The sequence below is a fragment of the Lacerta agilis genome, chromosome 10 (genome assembly GCF_009819535.1).
Source record: "Lacerta agilis isolate rLacAgi1 chromosome 10, rLacAgi1.pri, whole genome shotgun sequence".
NCBI lineage: Eukaryota > Metazoa > Chordata > Lepidosauria > Squamata > Lacertidae > Lacerta > Lacerta agilis.
Window position 1 is genome coordinate 1050900 of NC_046321.1, and position 17674 is coordinate 1068573.

Here is a 17674-nt window from a genome sequence, read left to right on the forward strand (position 1 = left end):
AGCACCCATTCAGCTGACCCCAAGCACCAAGCCTTGTCACTAGTTCTCTGACTGACCCAGACCACAGTCCCTGGGAAAGATGTAGACCTGGGTCACCCAAAATGGTCCACATGGACCTTCTGAGGCCAATGGGATTGTGCAGGTGGTTCATGAAGATCTAGAGGTGGAAACGGGGGCAAACACTTGATATGAAAGGCAGTCCCACAGGACAACAGCATTCCAAGATCATGCTGTGTTATGAAAGATGATTGAGGATTATGAAGGATTGCTGGTGGATTACTATCATTTGACATCATTGCATTTTCATTTCCTAAAAATTGCGAACATGGGTAGGAGACGGGGGAATGTAGGAGATGTTGAAATAAGAGAAGGTGCTAATGACACTTGATGTGTTCTCTGTCCCTTTGCTCTTTTCCCTGAAACCCAAACAGGATTTCCTTTCTGCCCACTCTGAAGAAGGTGATGGAGAAGACAGACAGAATTCCAGGGGATGGGGAACCTTTTGTTTCATTAGGTATAGACATTATAATGTGTAAAATGTGGAATATGCTTCACTGAATGAGCACACAAAGCTCACATCAACTAACCCAAACAGGAGAGAAACCATTTAAAAGTATGGAGAGTGGAAAAAGTTTCACTGATAGTGAAAAACATCAGCGGACTCATATGGGCGAGAAAGAATTCCAATGCAGGGTGTGTGGGAAGAACTTCAGTCAGATTGGACTCCTCAATATACATCAGCGGACTCACATAGTGGAAAAACCATTTAAATGCATGGAGTGTGGAAAGAGTTTTACTGAGAATGCAACCCTTAGAATACACCATCGGTCTCACACAGGTGAAAAGCCATATGAATGTATGGAGTGTGGAAAGAGCTTCAGTCGTAGTGGACACCTCAAAATACATCAACGGACTCACACAGGGGAAAAACCTTTTAAATGTGGGGTGTGTGGAAAGAGCTTCAGTCAGAGTGAATACCTTAAATTACATGAACGGACTCACACAGGGGAAAAACCATATGAATGTATGCAGTGCGGAAAGAGCTTCAGTCAGAGTGGAAACCTTAGAGCACATCAGCAGACTCACACAGGGGAGAAACGGTTTAAATGCATGCAGTGTGGGAAGAGCTTCAGTCACAGTGGAAACCTTAAAACACATCAACGGACTCACACAGGGGAGAAACGATTTAAATGCATGGAGTGTGGAAAGAGCTTCAGTAACAATGCAAACCTTAGGACACATCAACGGACTCACACAGGGGAGAAACCTTTTAAATGCATGGAGTGTGGAAAGAGCTTCAGTTATAGTGGAAACCTTAAAACACATGAAGAGACTCACACAGGGGAGAAACGATTTAAATGCATGAAGTGTGGAAAGAGCTTCAGTAACAATGCAAACCTTAGAACACATCAACGGACTCACACAGGGGAGAAACGATTTAAATGCATGGAGTGTGGAAAGAGCTTCAGTAACAATGCAAACCTTAGAACACATCAACGGACGCACACAGGGGAGAAACCTTTTCAATGCATGGAGTGTGGAAAGAGCTTCAGTTATAGTGGAAACCTTAAAACACATCAACGGACTCACACAGGTGAGAAATGATTTAAATGCACAGAGTGTGGAAAGAACTTCAGTAACAATGCAAACCTTAGAACACATCAACGGACTCACACGGGAGCAACCTGTTAAATGTATGGATTGTGGAAAGAGCTTCATTAATAATAGAAACCTGAGTTTTATGAGATATTTCCAAAGATTATATAAGAAGGAAAATGAGACAGAAGAAGAGATATTAGAATATCTGAAAGGAAAACATTTGCCAGAAATCTCAAAGGAAAAAATTAAGGCTTCCAACGCTCCAGTGTTGACAATGGAACTATATGAGGCAATACGAAAAGCTGAAATAGGAAAAGCCCTGGGATCAGACGGAATTACAACCTTACACTATAAAAAATTAGAAGACTCAATACAGCTACCAATGAAAACATGAATAAACACCATAATGAAGGAAGGGAAGACACCAGATACCTGGCAATAAGCCCACATTGTTGTGATACCCAAGCAAGGAAGAAACAGAGAAGATATCAGTAACTATAGACCAATATCATTACTCTATACAGATTACAAAATATACACAGATATATTGGCCACAAGGCTAAAAGGAGTTTTAAAAGACTACATAAACATGGATCAAGCAGCATTTTTACCAGACAGGAAAATTAGTGATAACTTGAGAATTGTAATTGACGCAATTGAGTACCTGGAATTAAGACTGGACAAAAGTGTGGCTTTTATGTTTGTGGATGCTGAAAAGGCATTTGATAACATCTCGTGGACTTTTATGGAGAAAATTATAGAAAAAATGGATGTGGGAGAACAATTTACAAAAGGTCTAAAATCAATATATAATGGACAATCAGCAATTTTAATAATAAATGGAGAAATGAAAGGATTCTTTAGCATAGAAAGGGGGACCAGACAGGAGTGCCCCCTCTCACCATTGCTTTTCATATTGATATTGGAGGTGTTAAATCAAGAGATTAGGAAAGATCAAGATATTAAAGGAATAAACCTGGGTAATAGATCATATAAACTTAGGGTATTTGCCGACGACTTAATATTAATGGTCGAAAATCCAAAAGAAAGTATTAACTAAATATTGAGAAAAGTGGAAGAGTTTGGAAAGGTGGTGGGATACAAGCTGAACAAAGATAAAACAAAATTAATGGTAAGAAAATTTGGGCAACCCCGAGAAAAGGGAATTAGAAGAAATGTCTGAATTACAAATTGTTTAAAAAGTGAAATATTTAGGGATACAAATAACAATGAAGAATATAAGTTTATTTGAAGACAATTATAATAGAGTATGGAAACAAGTGAAAGGAGATATGGAGACCTGATCAAAATTAAATCTATCATTATGGGGTAGAATTTCAGCTGTTAAAATGAATCTATTACCAAAACTATTATTTCTTTTTCAAACAATACCCATTATAAGTAAAATGGATTGTTTTAATATATGGAAAAAAGATATTGTAAAATTTATCTGGCAAAGAAAAAACAACAGGATTAAATATAAAATGCTAACTGACAGAAAAGAAAGGGGGGGTTGGTTTCCGGATTTGAAGATTTACTATGAAGCAGCGTGTCTCACTTGGATCAAAGAGTGGATAATGTTGAAAAGAGCTGATATTCTTGACTTAGAAGGATGGAATCTGAGGTTTGGCTGGCATGTTTATTTAATATATAACAAAGTGACTGTACACAAGGATTTCTTAAATCATATAATCAGAAAACCGTTACACAAGGTGTAGGAGAGATATAAAAGATTACTAGAGCCCAAAACACCTTGGTGGGTATTGGTAAAAAAAGAAAAATATGGATATAAACTGGGTAACATATCAGCAACTAATAGATGATGAAAAGGGGCAACTAAAAATTAAACCATATGAAGAAATCAAACAACAGTGTAGTAGGTTGATACAATACCATCAAATTGTGCGCTTTTTAAATCAAGATAAAAAAAACAGGATTCGAAGAAAAATGTCAATATTACAAAAAGAATTATTACAAAGTAACAAAAATATTATCAAAGATGTGTGGTGTACTCTTAGTATAGGAGCTTAAAGATGAGACTGTCAAAGAAGTGGGCTCAGGATCTGGGCTACAATTTTCTTAGTTTGTTTGGGAGGAGTGGGTATGCTGTGGTGCAGATATTTTCAATTGTGTCCCTCTCTAGGTGTACCCATTGTTTTGTCTCATCTTCTAGTATATATGGGATTATATGGCGTATTTGGTTGGCACTGTAATATGCTTCTATGTTGGGGATTCCCCATCCTCCTGAGGTGGGAAGGTGTAGGTATTTGGTGCTTATTCTTGTTTTTTTGTGTGAGAAGATAAAGGAGTGTAGTTTTCTCTGCTTGACAGCCATCTGTCAGGAATGCTTTGATGGTGTTTCCTGCTTGACAGGCGGTTGGACTGGATGGCCCTTGGGGTCTCTTCCAACTCTAGGATTCTATGATCTGCAGAGCTGGGTTGGGGGAATCCAGACTGGGAGTGTTTGGAACAGGTAGGTTAGTTTTGGGAGGGTGGTCATTTTGACCATGGCTATGTTGTCTGAGAGAGTGAAATTCATGTTGTTCCCTCTCTTTAGGTCTTTGTTTATTTGTTGCCACAGGGGTTTGTAGTTGTGGAGGTATAATTTATAGAGGTTTTTGGTTATTTGTACCCCTAGATATCTGAACTTGGTGTGACGGAGTTTTATCTTGGTGATATAAGTGAGTTCGCTTTGGATGTGGGGACGGGTGTTGAAGCACATGGCTTCTTTTGCAAAATTTACTTGTAGGCCCGACACCTTTGCAAATGTGTTGAGTTCCCTGATTATGGAATGTTGCTGTGTTTAAGGGGCCTGATGTTGTGACCATTAGGTCATCTGCAAAGAGCCCTAATTTATAGGTTCTGCCTTTTATTTCCATTCCCTTGATGTCTATGGGTGCCCGGATTCGAGTTGCTAGGGGTTCCAGAGCCAGGATAATAAATAGGAAGGGAGACAGTGGACATCCCTGTTTTGTGCCTCTTTGGACTGCTATGGTATTTGAGTCCATATTGTTAATTCTGCATTTTGCTGAGGCTGGGGAGTATATTTGTTTGAGGGTTTGTAGGAAGTTGAGGCCAAATCTCATGCTAGTTAGTACTGCTAATAGGTATTTCCACTCTAAGCAATCAAAAGCTTTGAGGATGTCTAGGGACATAATTGTCAGTGGGAGTTTAGATGCCTTGCTATCTGGGCTACAATTTAATGCTAGAGCAGTGGGAACAATTGTGGAAAATCAATATTGAATTTACCGTGTGTTACACGATAAGAGAGAATCTAATGAAGGTGATATATCGTTGGTATTTAACGCCTGAAAAACTGGCTAAAATTTATAAACAAAATTCTAAAATGTGCTGGAGGTGTAACACAGAAGTAGGATCAATGTATCATATTTTGGTGGGGGTGCAAAGAAATAAAACCTTTCTGGAATGAGGTCCATGAATAAATAAAGATTTATAAAAAGTCATTTAGTAAAAAGCCAGAAGCATATTTGCTGGGATTAGTTACAAAAGAGATCCCCACAAATAAGAGAATGATATTTCTATGTGCATCTGCCGCGGCAAGAGTGCTCATAGCGAGGAATTGGAAAGGAAATAAAATACCAACAATAATTGAGTGGCAAAATAAGTTTATTGAATATACGGAAACAGCAAAGTTGACAGCACTTATTAGAGGACAATCAAAACAAAGTCTTTTAAAGAATTGGGAATGTGTGAAGGAATATACAAAGAAGCATTGTTCAGAGACAGAAATCATTACATGTATATGACAATGCTTGTAAGGAGGGGGGAAGAATAAAACAAAATATGAAATATATTATGAAATAAAGTATAACAACACAACAAAAAGACAACATATGTAAAATCAAAGTCTAGCATAGATGGAAGGAAGTCGCATTTTAGTTTAATATATGTTAAATTAGATTATTGGTTTATGATAAGGTGGTGGGTGGGATGGGGGAAGGGTTGGTGTGATATCTTCTTTTGTAATCTTTTGTATTTGTATATGTATTTACTGAGGTTTATTTGCACTTATTTTGGTATCTGCATTAAATCTAATAAATTTAAAAAGAGAAAGAAACCTGAAATCACACCAATGGACTCACACTGGTGAAAAACGATATGAATGTATGGAGTGTGGGAAAAGCTTCAGTCAGAGTGGACACCTCAATACACATCAACAAACTCATACACGGGGAAAACCATTTAAATACATGGTGTGCGGAAAGAGTTTTAGTGACAATGCAACCCTCAGAATACACCAACGGACTCACACAGGGGAGAAACCATTTAAATGCAGGGAGTGTGGAAAGAGCTTCAGTCAGAATAGAGACCTTAAATTACACCAGCGGACTCACACAGACTTAAAACCACATGAATGTATGGAGTGTGGAAAGAGCTTCAGTTGCAATGCAAACCTTAGAAGACATCAACAGACTCACAGAGGTGAGAAAACATTTAAATGCAGGGAGTGTGGAAAAATCTTCAGTCAGAGTGGACACCTTACACAACATCAATGGACTCACACAGATGATAAACCCTATGAATGTATTGAGTGTGGAAAGAGCTTAGGTTTCAATACAAACCTTAGACAACATCAACAGACTCACACAGCAGAGACACTATTTAAGTGCATGTGTATGTGAAGTTCTGGTGTTTATATGTAAAATTTTATAGTAATTAAATAATGAAGGTAACGGCTCAGAACAGTGAGTATAATCCAAGATGTAAAGGACCTTTTGATAGCGAGGGGGAAGAGAGTGAATGTGGATTGCTGGTGATGAATCGGGATTATGGCTGACGATATATCAATATTTCGCCCATTACTGGTTTTTAGTCCCCATTTGAACAAGGTTCAAACATACAAAGAGTAGGAATCGGGTTGCATGAACTTTTAAGACCTTTACCCCTTTTCCCATAATAAATTTTCCAACAACACCATCGATACATGACAAATATGCCATAAAGAGGGAGTGGTGGTCATGGGGCAACATGAGCCCCTCACCCACCCCTGTCAATCACCCCTATTTCCTGTCAATCACCACCTAAGTACCCACGTCCCAAAGAAGAATAAAAGAAGAATAAAACCATTTACACTTCTCTCTGGCTTCTGGTCTTTCCTGAGTTTGGGCTTTGAGAGTACCCGGTTCTAATTCCCTCCACCAATGGATTTCTGCCTGGTTCATTGTTGCCCTCCAAAACCTCCTGTTCCTTACTCTGCTTCCTCCTGGGAAGCTGTGAGTTGTACGTGACCATACGCCGGTAGGATTATGGAGAAATGCCATTGAAATGGAACCAAGCGGTTGAGGCATTGGTTTTATGTGAATTTCTGTGGATTTTGTACGTTTCCCCCTTCAGCCAGGTTCAAAAGATACATTGTACCACTTCTAGGCAACCGAAACCAGAATGGAGACATTTTATGAAGCTCCTTCCATTTTCTGCCCAGCAGGAGGCGCTCAATCCACCTGCCAAAGGCTGAGCTGCCTTCCCTGCCTAAGCATTGCAGTGATGCCCTGCCCATTGCGCACTCCAGACACCAGAGGTCGCTGTTTTGCAACATCTGATTGGCTGGCTGCCCATTCACAGGAAATGCAGAGTTCATTCATAAAATAATGGTATTTCATTGAAGCATGCATTTAACTGTGGATTTCTCAAAAGGGGGAGGTTTGGGGTTTTAGGGTTGTGTAATGCTTGTCCCTACAGGCTCATGGTCCTGACTTTAGCTGCACACCATGGAGGGGATTTGGTACTACTGCCGGGGGCCACAACCCACCTCCCCGGCTTGTACTATTAGAAAAACATTGTAGTAAGTAATGGCAAATGTCCTCTACACACAGTGGCGGAGTAAGAGAGTGCGGGGGGGGGATGCAGGCTGCCCCAGGTATCATCACTGGGGGGGGGGGCGTGACAAAATGACAAAAATAGATAAAAAACAAAACAAAATTGGACTCGTTAAACTGTTTAGTACAGTCAACCAACATAACGAAACACGGCTTGCACCGGGCACCACACTGCGGGGGCCGGCACTTAACATGGGACCTGCAGCATGCCCAAGCCATGCATCTCCTGGGAGTGACGTGGTGGCTTGGGCGCCTGCAGGCACCGCGCTGCCTGAGACATCAGCATGGGACTTGCGTCTGCCCACCGTCTCTCCCTCAGCTGCCCTACAGCTGAGGGGTGTGGAAATGTTTGGAAAGCAGGAGAGGATATATTGTTTAATAATATCCTTCCTAACTTCCACTAGCAAGTTCTATAACTTAGCAGAGTTTTACATTCCCCTATAAACGCACGGAGGGTAGCTGGTTGCAGGCTTGTTTAAGCTTCTCAATATTAAGACTCCTGGTAATTTCCCTTATATCCCTCTTAAAAGAATAGGCACAACACAATCTTGTGTAAAGTATATATTTTTACTCACATTCAGTTCACAGATGGATCCCTGAAGGCAGACTTAGTTACATGTATCCCATATGGGAATAGTCCCTTTGTCCTCTGTTGGCTGAAAGCCAACAAAGCATCTCTAGCTAAAAAGCTGGTGGTCCTACGATGGAAAGGAAGACAAAAGAGGGTGTGTGCAGCATGCCTTGTCCTTTTGTGTTACCTGGGCAGGTAAGGTCACAACCACCTCTAGACACATGCAAGAGGAAGGATGTCCCAGCCAGGAGGAAACAGGAAGTTTTCTAATGGCTGGAAGAAACATCCTCCTGCAAGTCCACTCTAAGAAAACAAGGAATGTTGTGCTTGACTGCTATCTGTGTATCACATCCGACAAGGGGGAGGCGATGGAGAGGCTCCACCCCCATGGCCAGCTCGCCCTGCCCCCGGCTGCAGAATGCACACACCACCCCCCGCCCCCAAGCTGCCTTCCTCTGGGCCCCAGCCTGCTTTCTTGGAGCGCAAACCACCATGGAATAGGCTCGGGTTGGGCCTGGGCTCGGCCATGTGTCCTTGCCCTCCCAGTGCTCTCCTACCTGCCCTCAGTGGTGGCAGCAGCAGTGGGGCAGCAAAGTTGGGACTCCCCTTTTTTCTCCTTCCTCTTTCTCTCTCTTCCTTCTTCTCTCCTCCTTCTCCCTGCTTCGGCTCTAGGGTTTTCCTGGCCCTGGAGCACCGCTGGGCAGTTGGCCAGGTGGCTGGGCGCTCTTCCTCCCAGCTCGATTTGGGTCGTGGTTCCCCCAGTTGAAGTGCCAAGCATCCCTGGTTCTCCCTCGGCAGTGGCGGCAGCAGTCTCACCAGCCCAGAGCCAGCCTGGTAGCGCAGTTGGTTTTGGCTGGCTTCAGGAGCTGCTCGCTGCCATGGCACCCGCCATTTTGCCTCACCAGAAGTCCCCATGTGATGTGTCTTGTGCCGTTGAACCAATCACACAACATTCATTCCCTACTAATAAATCTACAACACTTAAAATATAAATCCGGGGACATTTAATGAAATCCGAGGATATTCTGGGGACGGATTTTGACCAGGGACAGAATTTTAAATCCAGGGACTGTCCCTAGGAAATGGGGACGCCTGGTAACCATATTCTAAGGTCTTGCTGGTATATGGAACAATACCCCATACCTCTGCCCCATAGAACACCTGGGGGGCCACTTTACTAATAATAATTTTCAGCCCAGGTTCTAATAACTGTCCACCCACCATGAGGCTGCCCCTTCCACAAAAGTGTCTCAGTGAAAGGGACTCCCAGGGATCCGATATACTTGGTCCAGATTGAAGCAGGTTATTCATTGCTCCGAACTTTGTACTTCTAGTTGTCTGCTGGGAGAGGCCAGCCTACCCCCTTCTTCAGGGCAACTCCCTTCCCTCTGCTTTGAACACTTTCCAGTGTGCTCTAGTTTATCTCCCCATGTTGACCCCCACAGCCTTTGCTCAGAGGGGCTCTGGCCCTGGCCACCCATCCCTACTCCACCTTCCCGTTTCCTTCAAGGTGCACAGCTAGGAGATGGATCTTTCACCAAACTCACCTTTATTCCTGTTGCCACCACAGAGAACTCTTCCAACACTTCACCCCAAACATAACACAAAAGGACATGTGCATCGATTCATTAAACTTATTTATTTAAAAACTAGACAAGGGTCTCAAGGTAACTTTGGGTATACAAACGTGTCGTTTCAAATGTTCTCGTTTCTTTTCCTTCTTTCTTTTTGAAACCTTATTGCAACTGCAACAATGGGGATTATAATGCTGTCTCTCTACTACTGATCTCCACAATTGCCACCACTCTCCCATTCCATTCCACCCTCCAATGGTCTCTACTGAAGAGGCCGGAAACCATCTTGGCTGCAAGTCCTGGAAGATGTGCTCCCTCCTTAGAGACCTTTCCATTTGGCTTGGGAAGGCGAGGCCCAGGGTGACTGATGGGCGGACAGACTCCAGCTACAAAGGTCTGTTGAAGAGGACCGTCTTGGCATGAGTCCTGGAAGAGCAGCTTCCTGCCTTGCAGGCCTTTCCCACCTGGTCTGGGAGGGTGGAACCAGGACTGACTCCAGCTACAAAAGCTGAGGCTGCTCTTGATTTTTTTTGGGGGGGGGTTGGGGGGGTTGTTGCTGTTGGCATTTTGTATTTATATTTTAGATCTTGTTGTGATTTATGTGGAAATTGTCCAGTTCAATTTTTCAATCCCAGCATTCCAAACTAACCCTATCACCATCCAGCATTTCCTAAAATTTACTATTATACTGTAATTACCATTAATATATTAATGTCATTGATACATTTGTATGCAACTTTAAATACCAACACCAAGACATTGCATGGAAACTTTCAGTCGACGCGCATGCATGCACTTTCCAAGAGTCTCATTCAAGAGTCAGTGTGGTACAGTGCTTAAGAGTTTTAGACTAGGACCTGGGAGGCCTGGGTTCAAATCAGCCATGAAGCTCACTGGGTGATGGCTTCACAGCCTAACCTACCTCACAGGGCTGTTGTCAGGATTAAATGATGAGGGGTAGAATGACTTAACACCACACTGAGCTTCTTGAAGAAACAGGTGGTATATAAAGGCAACCAATAAATTTCACTAAGAAGAAAGATAAGATTCTGCAAATAGGCAAGAAGAATCAGCTGCACAAATATAAGATGGGGGATAACAGGCTTGCCAGTAGTACATGTGGAAAAGACCTGGGGTCTTAGTGGACCACAAGACTAACATGAGTCAACAGCAGCGAAAAAGGCTGTTATTCTAGGCTGTGTCCAAAGAAGTCAAGTGTCCAGGTCAAGGGAAGTAATAGTCCCACTTTCTTCTGCCTTGTTCAGACCACACCTGGAGTCCTCTGTCCAGTTCTGGGTGCCCCAATTTAAGAAGGATTTTGACAAGCTGGAAGATGTGCAGAGGGGGTGACCAAGTCAATTAAGCATTGGGAAACCAAGCCTTCTGAGGAACAGAAAGGGCTGTCACATGGAAGATTGAACAAGCTTGTTTTCACCTGCTCCAGAGGCTGGGACCCAAACCAATGGCTCCAAATTATAGACTTCCTTGGAAGGTTGTGGACTCTCCTTCCTTGGAGGTTTTTAAGGAGAGGTTTGAAGGCAATATGTCATGGATGCTTTAGCTGAGAGTCCTGCATTGGACTAGACGGCTCAGGGGTATCCTGCAGGTCTAAAATTCTGATTCTCCTCTCTATGAGTTCTTTTATGGGCTGTGAGATAGACTTTCCTACTGAAGCTCTTTCCACATTCCAAGCACTGATATGGTTTCTCCCCTGTGTGAATTATTTGGTGGGAAGTGAGATGGGCTTTCTGGCGGAAACTCTTTCCACATTTCACACATAGATAGGGTTTCTCACCACTGTGAATTCGTTGATGGGCCATGAGCTTGGTCCTCTTACCGAAGCTCTTTCCACATTCCAAGCACTGATATGGTTTCTCCCCTGTGTGAATTCTTTGATGTGCAGTGAGACTTTGCTTCTGATTGAAGCTCTTCCCACATTCCAAGCACGTATAGGGTTTCTCCCCTGTGTGAATTCTTTGATGAGAAGTGAGATTGCCTTTCTCGCAGAAACTCTTTCCACAATCCAAGCATTGATAGGGTTTCTCACCACTGTGAATTCGTTGATGGGCCATGAGCTTAGTCCTCTTACCGAAGCTCTTTCCACATTCCAAGCACTGATATGGTTTCTCCCCTGTGTGAATTCTTTGATGGGCAGTGAGACTTTGCTTCTGAGTGAAGCTCTTCCCACATTCCAAGCATGTATAGGGTTTCTCCCCTGTGTGAATTCTTTGGTGGGAAGTGAGAGTGCCTTTCAGGCAGAAACTCTTCCCACATTCCAAGCACGTATATGGTTTCTCCCCTGTGTGAATTCTTTGGTGCAAAGTGAGATCGGCTCTCTGGCAGAAACTCTTTCCACATTCCAAGCACGTATATGGTTTCTCCCCTGTGTGAATTCTTTGGTGCACAGTGAGATCGGCTCTCTGGCAGAAACTCTTTCCACAATCCAAGCATCGATAGGGTTTCTCCCCGGTATGAATGCTTTGATGGGTAGTGAGCTGGGTCCTGTGACTGAAGTTCTTTCCACATTCCAAGCACTGATATGGTTTTTCCCCTGTGTGAATTCTTTTGTGGGACTTGAGATTGGCTCTCTGGCAGAAACTCTTTCCACATTCTGAGCACTGATAGGGTTTTTCACCACTGTGAATTCTTTGGTGGATAGTGAGACTTTGCTTCCGACTGAAGCGCTTCCCACATTCTGAGCACTGATAGGGTTTCTCGCCTGTATGAATTCTTCGGTGCGCCACGAGATTGACACTGTGATTGAAGCTCTTCCCACATTCCAAGCACTTATATGGTTTCTCCCCTGTGTGAATTGTTTGGTGGGAAGTGAGATCGGCTCTCTGGTAGAAACTCTTTCCACATTCCAAGCATCGATAGGGTTTCTCACCACTGTGAATTCTTTGATGGCAAGTGAGACTGTGCTTCCGACTGAAGCTCTTTCCACATTCCAAGCACTGATAAGGTTTCTCACCACTGTGAATTCTTTGGTGGGAAGTGAGACTTGCCTTCTGGGTGAAGCTTTTCCCACATTCTGAGCACTGATAGGGTTTCTCCCCAGTATGAATTCTTTGGTGGGAAGTGAGACTGGAGCTCACAGTGAAACTCTTCCCACATTCTGAGCACTGATATGGTTTCTCACCACTGTGAATCCTTTGATGGACAATGAGATGTGCCCTGTGATTGAAGCTCTGCCCACATTCCAAGCACTGATAGGGTTTCTCCCCTGTATGAATTATTTGATGGGCTGCGAGACGGGTGCTCTGACTGAAGCTCTTTCCACACTCTCGGCATTGAAATGGCTTATCCCCTCTGTGAATTCTCTGATGTTTACGGAAGGTTGTGTTTGTATTAAAGCTTTTCCTACACTCCAAGCACTGATAGGGTTTCTTGCCTGTATGAATTATTTGATGTGAAATGAGATGTGTACTCTTACTGAAGCTCTTTCCACATTCCAAGCATTTCACTGGGTCCTCCCCTGTATGAATGATTTCCTGTGAAGTAAGACTTGCATTCCAACAAAAAGTTTTCCCCCGTTCAGATAACTGAGAGGGTTTCTTCCCAATAGCATTTCTTTGGTGGGTAGTCGAATGGGAGCTGTGAATGAAGCTCTCTGCACACTCCAAGAGTGACAATGGCTTCTCCACTGTGTGGATTCTGTCATGGGCGCCCTCACTCTCAATTTCCAAATCATCACCACCTGCAATGAAGAAAGAAATGGATTGGAGCTGCAGGAAGAAATGGAGTGCCACTGTATTGAATATTGATCACTAACCCTTGTGATAGAGGAAGAATTCCATGCATCAACATGGAATTCCATGCATCAACATTGCTGACCACATTTTGCTGGTCTATGACCGTAATAAAGTTTTGTTATTATTATTATTATTATTATTATTATTATTACACACTAGAGGTGGTCAGTGTTAGAAAGTTAGGACCTAAAGGGCACCTTAAACCTAGGTTATGGGCTCAAAAATGGAATGTCTAGGTGCACTCTTTTATAATAAAAATACAAAGCTGAAAAGGAATGAACTGCACCTTACCAGAGCCTGCAATAAACCCAGATGCCAACTTTGCTGCCACATAAACCCGGACAACACCATTACTGGTCCCAACAACATCAAACATACCATCTCAGGACTATTTAATTGCTCATCTTCCAACATTGTGTATGCAATCAAATGCCAACAGTGCCCTTCAGCTCTCTATATTGGACAAACAGGCCAAACCCTACGCCAAAGGATAAATGGACATAAATCTGATATCAGGAATCACAAGACAGAGAAACCAGTAGGAGAACACTTCAATCTCCCAGGACATTCTATAAAAGATCTCAAAGTAGCTGTCTTAATACAAAGAAATTTCAGAAATAGACTGGAAAGAGAAGTGGCTGAATTACAACTAATCACCAAACTTAAAACCACGGAGAAACCTGGTCTGAACAAAGACATTGGATTCTTATCTCATTATACATAACAATGCTATCTTTAGCCATCTCACCACTTGCCTTTCCCTGCAAGACTAATTACAGCCGTTAAGAGTCGTCAACAGGTTTTCCACACCTATCAGCTGATCACCCATTCCCACCACCCTTCTGAGCAATACCCCTCCCCACTCCCTCACTATATTTAAGGATCTGGTAACTTCTGTTTCAGTGTATCTGAAGAAGTGTGCATGCACACGAAAGCTCATACCAGGAACAAACTCAGTTGGTCTCTAAGGTGCTACTGGAAAGAATTTTCGATTTTGTTTTGACTATGGCAGACCAACACGGCTACCCACCTGTAACTGGAACTAAAATAATATGTTCATTTTTCACATTGTCTAGTCCTTCCCTGTCAGGAAACCACCTCCCCACGGCAGGTAGCATCCCGGGATCGTTTGGAGTACAGGGACCCTCCTCCATTGTTTACCAGCTCGTCATCCCCCTCCTCAGGAGGAAGCGACCATTCCTCCAGTGGGGAGGGGGAGTTGGAGGCAGGAAGGCGGCGCAGGGGCTGTGAGCAGATCGCAGAGCTTGTGCACCAAGGGAGGAGCAGGGAACAGGGACAGTTTCCCACGCTCCGAGGTCGCAGACAGGAAAGACATGGAAGGGGGAGGCGGAGGTTCAGAATCCCGCGCCTTTTTTGCTGGACAATACACAATTTTGAAGGAGGTGGTGGCAGCTACTGTTTTGGCCATATCTTTTGAAACCTTTAAAAGTGAACGTTTCTCTCCCTTTTTGTGGCCAGTTCCTGCCAGCTTGGAGGAATGGCATAATGGGGAGGGGTTAACGAATCACCACACAAAGATGTGTTCTCCTAACCTCAAATTCCCAGTATGTTCCCATTCCATTCTCAGCAATGTCTATGCTGGCTTGGTCATGACCACGGTCAAAACAGCCAATAGCCCTTCATTTAAGGTCAGTTTTGGGGATATTAGAATCCCAGATGCTGCAAATGGCCCTGTTGAGCTCCATCAAAACTGGAAAGATATGTGTGGAATTTCCAAACAGAGATTATGATCCACAAGGGAGCCTTACTGAGAGAGGCCACGATCCTGCGATTCTCCTCCATGATTTCCTTATGCAGAGCTCTCTGGTCAGGATCCAGCAACGCCCACTCCTCGTCTGTGAAATGAACAGCGACATCTTCAAAGCACACTGGACCCTAAGAGAGAAAGAGAGGGGTCCTCTTTAGACAGCATAAAGATTATCTGCTCTACTTTGCTCTGTTTCTTCCTGCTCATTAAATGGTGTTTGGTTTCAGTGGGATTGTCTGCTGCATGTTTTAATTGTGGCTGCTCCTTTTAATGTCTTGATGGAATTATTTTCTTGTGCGATTTAGTGATGGACATTAATCTTAGTGTAAATGGGTGGAACTCTATATTTTGTTCTTACAATCCTTCTGTTTGTGCCAGATGGAAGGATTGCCTCTCTGCTCCCCATGTGCTGTTCTTTGGGGGGGGGGCTTCTGATGCCTTAAAGACAACTTCTGGGAGTACGATGGGAGAAAGGGGGGAGGAGAAGGGGGGAAAACCCCATTGTGCAACAGATGCAGCAGGTTAGGTGAATCCTGGGAACTGTTTTTGATGAACTGCTTAGAAGCCTATTTTAGCCTTCAATGATAACTCTAGAAATAAAACTACAATGACTGATGAATGGTCCTATTGACCTTCCGAAGGCGAGTTAAGGCAAGTTGGCTGTTCCTTATTCTCAGCACATTAAGCTTCTCGAATGGCATTTCCAGCCTCTTGGCTTCTGTCCAAGCTGCCCTTGAGAAAGATGCCTTAAGAGAAGCTTGGACAGAAGCCAAGAGGAGGAGAGAGATTCCTTCGGGGCCAGAGGCACCCTGGCTGCCCCACCCCTCAGCCCCCTTCCCCACAGGGCTCCCTCCCTCTACCTGAGCTGCTTCCACAGCCGTTGCTTCTCCTTCACCACCAAGAATAGATGGATGAGGAAGTCTTGCTGGCATCATCTGGTCACCTGCAAGAGACAGAGGTAAGTGGGAAGCCAGGAGTGCAGCTTCTCTCCAAAAAGTCTCACCATCTGAGTACATCTGGACATTTGGACCCATTTCATAATATAGTTGGGTTAAAAAATACACCCCCCCTTCCTTGGTACTCTTGGTCCCAAGTGTCTTCCTCCCCAAAAGGTGAAAAGAACCCATGGATTAGTTTTGATATTGTTACGGAAATTAAGGGGGGGGTCACCTAAGCAAAGTCTCTTCCCGGGTAAACTCATTTGGGGTATGCAGTGATGCCCTTAAGGGGACCCATCTCTCTGCCATGATCCAGTAGGTGAGAGACCACGTGCACAGGGAAATGCCTCAGCAGGTAATCTCTGGGTGCTTCAGGCTAATATCCCTCAGCTGGAATCCCATTGTTCTCTCCCAGATAAGTGCTCAAGGTATCCTTGCCAATACTTAACACCCATTCACATTTCCTCAGGGCTATCTCCTTGATATTGCTCTGTTTCCCCCATATGCTAATCTTGTCTTTCCTATATGCCAATCATGTATAACCCTTCCCTTTAGTGATGTAGTAATGATGTTTCCAAACTGTATTCTGGGATATGATAGGGGTTTTTAAAAGTTCTTGTAACATTGTTATGGGTGTGCAGTTTGACTGTAACCTATTGCGCAATAAACCCTGTCTTGTCCTTGCTCCAGTGGCTGGACTTCTTTTATTTAACTCCGCAGAAACCAGTGGGCCTATCCCTAAGGGCCAGGTGGCTGGGCAGTTCCACACCTGGGATTTTTTCCGTAACAATACCCACGGAAAGGGACCAAATGGAGAACTGACTCCTTCCTTACCCAGCAGCCTCTCTCTGGTGTCCAACGGAATCCTTTCGGTCTCAGAGGAATCTGGGCCCATTTCTGCAAACTGATCCTGCCTCTGAAACAGCAACAAAGATTCAAAACAGAGAATATGAAGAAGGGTTAGAAAAGGAATGACAGAGGCAAAAACCCAAGGGCAATCTGATAATATTCAACAGCTGCTTTCCAAAAGGGGGCAGTATATTAATAGAGAATTTTCAAATACTCTCACTCTCGTTTGGAGCACCTTTGGAGTATCCAAAGGAAAGTCTCTCTCACCTGCTGCTCTGCCTGCTTTCTCTCCTCCGTCTGACTCAGGAGGAAACCTTCGGCCAGGGCCATCGCCTGGGAACTGGTCTCTGCTCCGCATTCCCTCACCCAACTCTCCATCTCCAGTGGAAGGACAGCCAGGAACTGCTCCAAGATCACCAGGTCCAGCATCTGAGCTTTCGTGTGCCTTTCTGGCTTCAGCCATTGATGGTCAAAGTGGTAGAGTCGGCCGCACACCTCTCGGGGTCCTTTGGCTTCCTGGAAGCAGAACTGCCTGAACTGCTGGCTCTGCACCTCTGAGCGGAGGGTGTCCTCCTCACCCAGGATCTTCTGCACAGCGTTTTCCCAGAATCCCCCACTGCTCCCAGTTCTGATGGCATGGCCTCTTCCTGCTTCAGGGCCAGCTGAGTCTTGCTCATCCATCTGTGCTCTCAGGAAGACTCCAAGAGAGATGAAGGAATTCCTTGATCTTCTGCCAAGTTCTTTCTGTCCGAATTAGAGGTGCTAGGAAATTCTACAAAGTAAAAA

General features: G+C 43.9%; 1 protein-coding gene and 1 pseudogene across 1 annotated transcript; one reads left to right on the forward strand and one right to left on the reverse strand.

Moving 5' to 3' along the window:
• The window catches only part of LOC117053899, a 40727-nt pseudogene that overhangs the window by 5307 nt on the left and 17746 nt on the right, over positions 1-17674 (forward strand).
• LOC117053896 (zinc finger protein 883-like) lies at positions 11140-17177 on the reverse strand. The gene is made up of 6 exons (XM_033162220.1): positions 17156-17177; positions 16874-16955; positions 15962-16044; positions 15103-15229; positions 11785-13278; positions 11140-11448 (listed from the first exon to the last, which is right to left on the reverse strand). The coding sequence occupies exons 2-6, from the start codon at positions 16932-16934 to the stop codon at positions 11171-11173; spliced, it is 2043 nt and encodes a 680-aa protein (XP_033018111.1). The 5' UTR covers positions 16935-16955; positions 17156-17177; the 3' UTR covers positions 11140-11170.